This window comes from Rhineura floridana, chromosome 11 (genome assembly GCF_030035675.1).
Source record: "Rhineura floridana isolate rRhiFlo1 chromosome 11, rRhiFlo1.hap2, whole genome shotgun sequence".
Lineage (NCBI taxonomy): Eukaryota > Metazoa > Chordata > Lepidosauria > Squamata > Rhineuridae > Rhineura > Rhineura floridana.
This window is the reverse complement of record NC_084490.1, coordinates 57,841,554-57,845,316: the sequence shown is the minus strand read 5'-3', so window position 1 is coordinate 57,845,316 and position 3,763 is coordinate 57,841,554. Positions and strand designations below refer to the sequence as shown.

The 3,763-nt window shown below is 47.4% G+C and overlaps 1 protein-coding gene across 2 annotated transcripts; it reads right to left on the bottom strand.

The window, feature by feature from the left end:
* Positions 1–214: 214 nt before the first annotated feature.
* CCR10 (C-C motif chemokine receptor 10) lies at positions 215–3,084 on the bottom strand. Of its 2 annotated transcripts, none has more exons than XM_061589631.1 (2): positions 3,020–3,084; positions 215–1,454 (listed from the first exon to the last, which is right to left on the bottom strand). In XM_061589631.1, the coding sequence occupies exons 1-2, from the start codon at positions 3,047–3,049 to the stop codon at positions 384–386; spliced, it is 1,101 nt and encodes a 366-aa protein (XP_061445615.1). In that variant the 5' UTR covers positions 3,050–3,084; the 3' UTR covers positions 215–383. The 2 variants fall into 2 exon arrangements, with proteins under 2 accessions (XP_061445615.1, XP_061445616.1); XM_061589632.1 differs by having other exon boundaries at positions 215–1,451; positions 3,020–3,062.
* Between the last annotated feature and the right edge of the window lie 679 nt (positions 3,085–3,763).

Sequence of the window (3,763 nt, the reverse complement as noted above, 5' to 3'; positions counted from 1 at the left end):
CTGCACTGACTGGCAGTGACTCTCCTGGGTTTCAGGCAGGAGGCTCTACCTAGAGACGCCAGGGACTGCACATGGGACTTTCTGCATGCAAGGCAGATGCTCTACCACTGAGCTTCGGCCCTTCCCAAGATCAGAAAGCAGGGGCCATGTAGCCCTCACAGGTTGTAAATAATGAAATGAAGCAAGAGACATTCTTAGCATCATCCTAAAGAAAAGCTTTATTGTCAAAAGATGGCAGGAAACACATGTGTATGGGAGAGAGAGGAATATGAACTTCTCCAGAGCCCCAGAGCGTGCTGGGTGTGGTATGAATGCCTCCTAAAGGACTCAAGCAGGTCTTCCAACATGGCAGAACTCTTCCCAGTTGAGCAGGGCCCATGTCTTCATGGTGCTGCTCCCGATACTCCTTCCAGATAGGTGGTGAATGATGCTTGCCGGCTGCAGCTCCTGGACTTTTTGCTACAGCACATCCACTGCCCCAGGCAGCCCAAATCCCTACTCAGCCTTTGTAGGTCCGTACGGAAGTGTACACCCAGAAAGGTGTGAAGCACAGGGTTTAGGCAGCAGCGAGCAAAGGCCAAGCCACTGGTGATGAGGAGGGCAAGGTCCCGGCGGAGGATTACTGTGCAGCTTGATGCCTGGTGCCCCATCAAATCAGCTGTGTCCAGTAAGGTGAGTAGAGCATAAGGTAATTGTAAAGCCAAGAAGAGCAAGACCAGAGCCAAGATCAGCCGCAATGCCTTGTGAGATTGGGCACAAGGATAAGACAAGAGAGCGCGGACAATTGCTGCATAGCAGGCCATCATGACTGCAAAGGGGAGAACAAAGCCAAAGGACACTTGTACCAGGCTAACGGTCACTGTGACATCTGCCACCCTGCAGAGGTGAAAGCCTTCATAGTGCTCGACGCGAGCATACATGAAGTGGGGCAATGCTAGAGCAGCCGAGAGCAGCCACAACACCCCTGAGGTCAGCCTGCCCCAACAGGTGGCGGCAGGACGTAGGCGGTGGGCGATGGGAGCCCGCACAATGGCTACGTAGCGGTCTATGGTGAGGCCCATGAGGAACAGGAAACCACTGTAGGAGTTAAGGGCATGGACACCCAGCAGGGCCTGGCATGTGGCACTGCTCGGGTGCCAAGTACCCACCATCTCCGCCACACCCACTGGCAGTGTCAGGAGCAGCAGTAAGTCAGAGATAGCCAAGTGCAAGAGGAGGACATCGCCTAAGGACTGGACCGTGTGATAACGGATGCGAACCAGCAACAGCATCCCATTACCAAGGACACCCAGCACACAGAACAGGATGGCCGTGACTGGGAGGTAGATATGTGCCACAGCACGGATGGCCTTCTTTTCACACAGCTCAGGCAGGGTTGGCGGTGATGCATCATATTCCCATGGGTACCACTCCACGCTGACTGGTAGCTCATTTGTCCAAGGAGTCAGCTCCTGCTAAAATGGGAGGAGGAGCTGTTTATTACCATGTTGCTCTGAGATGCATGACATGCAAAAAGTGGGCAGTAACATGTGAAACCCATATGAAGTGTGGCTTAGGCACAGGTGTACCGTGTACCCACACTCTGTCTTCCTTAAAACCCTACCCTTAGATGGGCTTCCCAGCAAATGCTCCATCTCCACCTCTGCCTCCCTCCCCCACAATGAAACGGTGCCTTGCTTTTAGAAATAAGGCTGAATTTCAGCCAGGAATCATCCAAGAGGATGCAGAACCTGAAATCTGGTTTCCCAACTAGGGCTGCTTCCAGGAACAAAAGATGAAGAGGGGATATCCTCTGGCCGTCTGCAGAGTGTCTTGCCCTCATCACTTACTAATCTCTTAATAAGTACAGGACATACTGTGGATTACGTGGGCTTGCAAATCAGACAGTGTGACCCCAAGCTAGGGACATTGTTAGAAGGTGGCTGAACAGGCCTGGTCTTCAGCTCTTGCACAGCTGTTTTGCAGTGGGTCTCAGATCTCCTGCTCTTTCCTCTCTTTTTTTAAACTTAAAAAAATCACCATCATCATCACCATATTATTATCATCATCATCATCATCTTTGCTTATAGGGTGAATGGCCACATTGCGAAGTGCGGTGCTAGTGAGACTTCAACAACCCACCATCTTAATTTCCCAAAGGCACCTATTAATATGAATTAGCACATGCAAATTTCTGCAAATTTAATACACCACTCTGAGTCCTTGAAATACCTAGGCCCTGCACAGTTCTGCATTATATATAAATTAAGAACATAGGAGCCCTGCTGGATCAGACCAAAAGCCTACCTATTCCAGTATCCTGTTTCCCACCAGATCCCTATGAGAAGCTCACCACAGGACATAAGGGCAATAACTCCCCTGTTGTTGTATCTCGGTAACCAGTATTGAGAGGCCTGCTGCCTCTGTTCTTGGAAGTAATGTACAGTCATTGTGACTAGTAGCCACTGATAGCATTATCCTCCATGAATTTGTCAAATGAAACCCTTTTTAAAGCCTTCTAAGTTGGTGGCCGCCACCACTTCTTGTGGTATCAAATTACATAGTTCAACTATATGTTGTATAAAGCCCATTTTTAATGTTTATCTGCCCTGGATTTCTACTATTCAGCTTCATCAGACGATCCCTGGTTCTAGCATTAATGGGGGGGGGTGCTTCTCTCTAACCACTTTCTCCACAATATGCATTGTTTTATACACCTTTTAATACATTGCTTTACAGAAGCTCCAAGTAACAAGAAGTACAAACTAACAGGATCCTTATTCTCATGTGGTGGTGAATGTTGTTCTCTCTCTCTTTCAAAAGTCCCTGGAGTCTGACCTGAGTGGCAGGGCCATCCTCTCTCTCTTCACCACTGATAGCTGCCAACAACGTTTTTCAATTTAAGTTTGGTGTGTTTGTGATGATGGCTGGGGGATCGAGTATTGCCCTGCACTCTTCTGAAGCTGATGCCCTTGGGATTCAAGGGTTACCCTTGGAGTATCCCCCGGCCGCTCCTGATAGCAAGTTTGCTCCTGCTTACCTGAACTTGGAGGTGCTCTGCGGCCATCATCCTACTGCTGTCAAGAAATATTCTTTAAGGTTTGATGGGTTTTTAATGAGTCCTCTGTTCGGCTGAGTGATTTTGTGGTTGATTCTGAAAGGAGACATCTACCTGATACTGAGACAAACACACTAAGAATAAATGGCACATTAAAATCAGCTAAATTGAACAGGTCTTACTTTGTAGATATGACCTGGTGCTGATGTATACGTGACTGAGATGGTATGTGAAAGTGTCATGAATCCCACAAAATTTAAAACTGGATTTCTTCCCACCTATTCAGTGCGTGCTCACAAGTAAAGTGGAGAATCTGTGTTAGTGACTGTGAGTGCAGAATGATAGAGCGACTTTTTTTTCTGGATCAATTAATGCAAATGTGATTTTGTATATAAGGCAGGACTGCAAACTCTGGGGGGGGGATATGTTGCAATCAACTCACTGTAACTGGTGATTTTACATACAAATGAAGGTTTCAGAGAATTCAGGCCGGGTGAGAAATGAGATGCCACCAACCTTAACATTCCCTTTAGAACACAAAACATGCTGGTGCTAAAGAATGCAATGGTTTCACATTCTGTTCTGGAAGTGTGCTTGATCCTGGAATGCTTGATCCAAGATTGCTATAGGCTACTGATGAGAATAGCAAACTCATCTTTTTGGAAGCAAAATAGCATCACCCTAAAATAAGGTAGTGGTTTCTTATTACTTGGGAGACTCCCTAGA

Bases quoted from the DNA above. Each gene is read 5' to 3' on its own strand.
- CCR10 (XM_061589631.1), bottom strand. From the start codon at position 3,049: ATGATGGCCGCAGAGCACCTCCAAGTTCAG. The intron at 1,455-3,019 runs GTAAGCAGGAGC...CTCCCATTTTAG, and splicing joins CAGAGCACCTCCAAGTTCAG to CAGGAGCTGACTCCTTGGAC.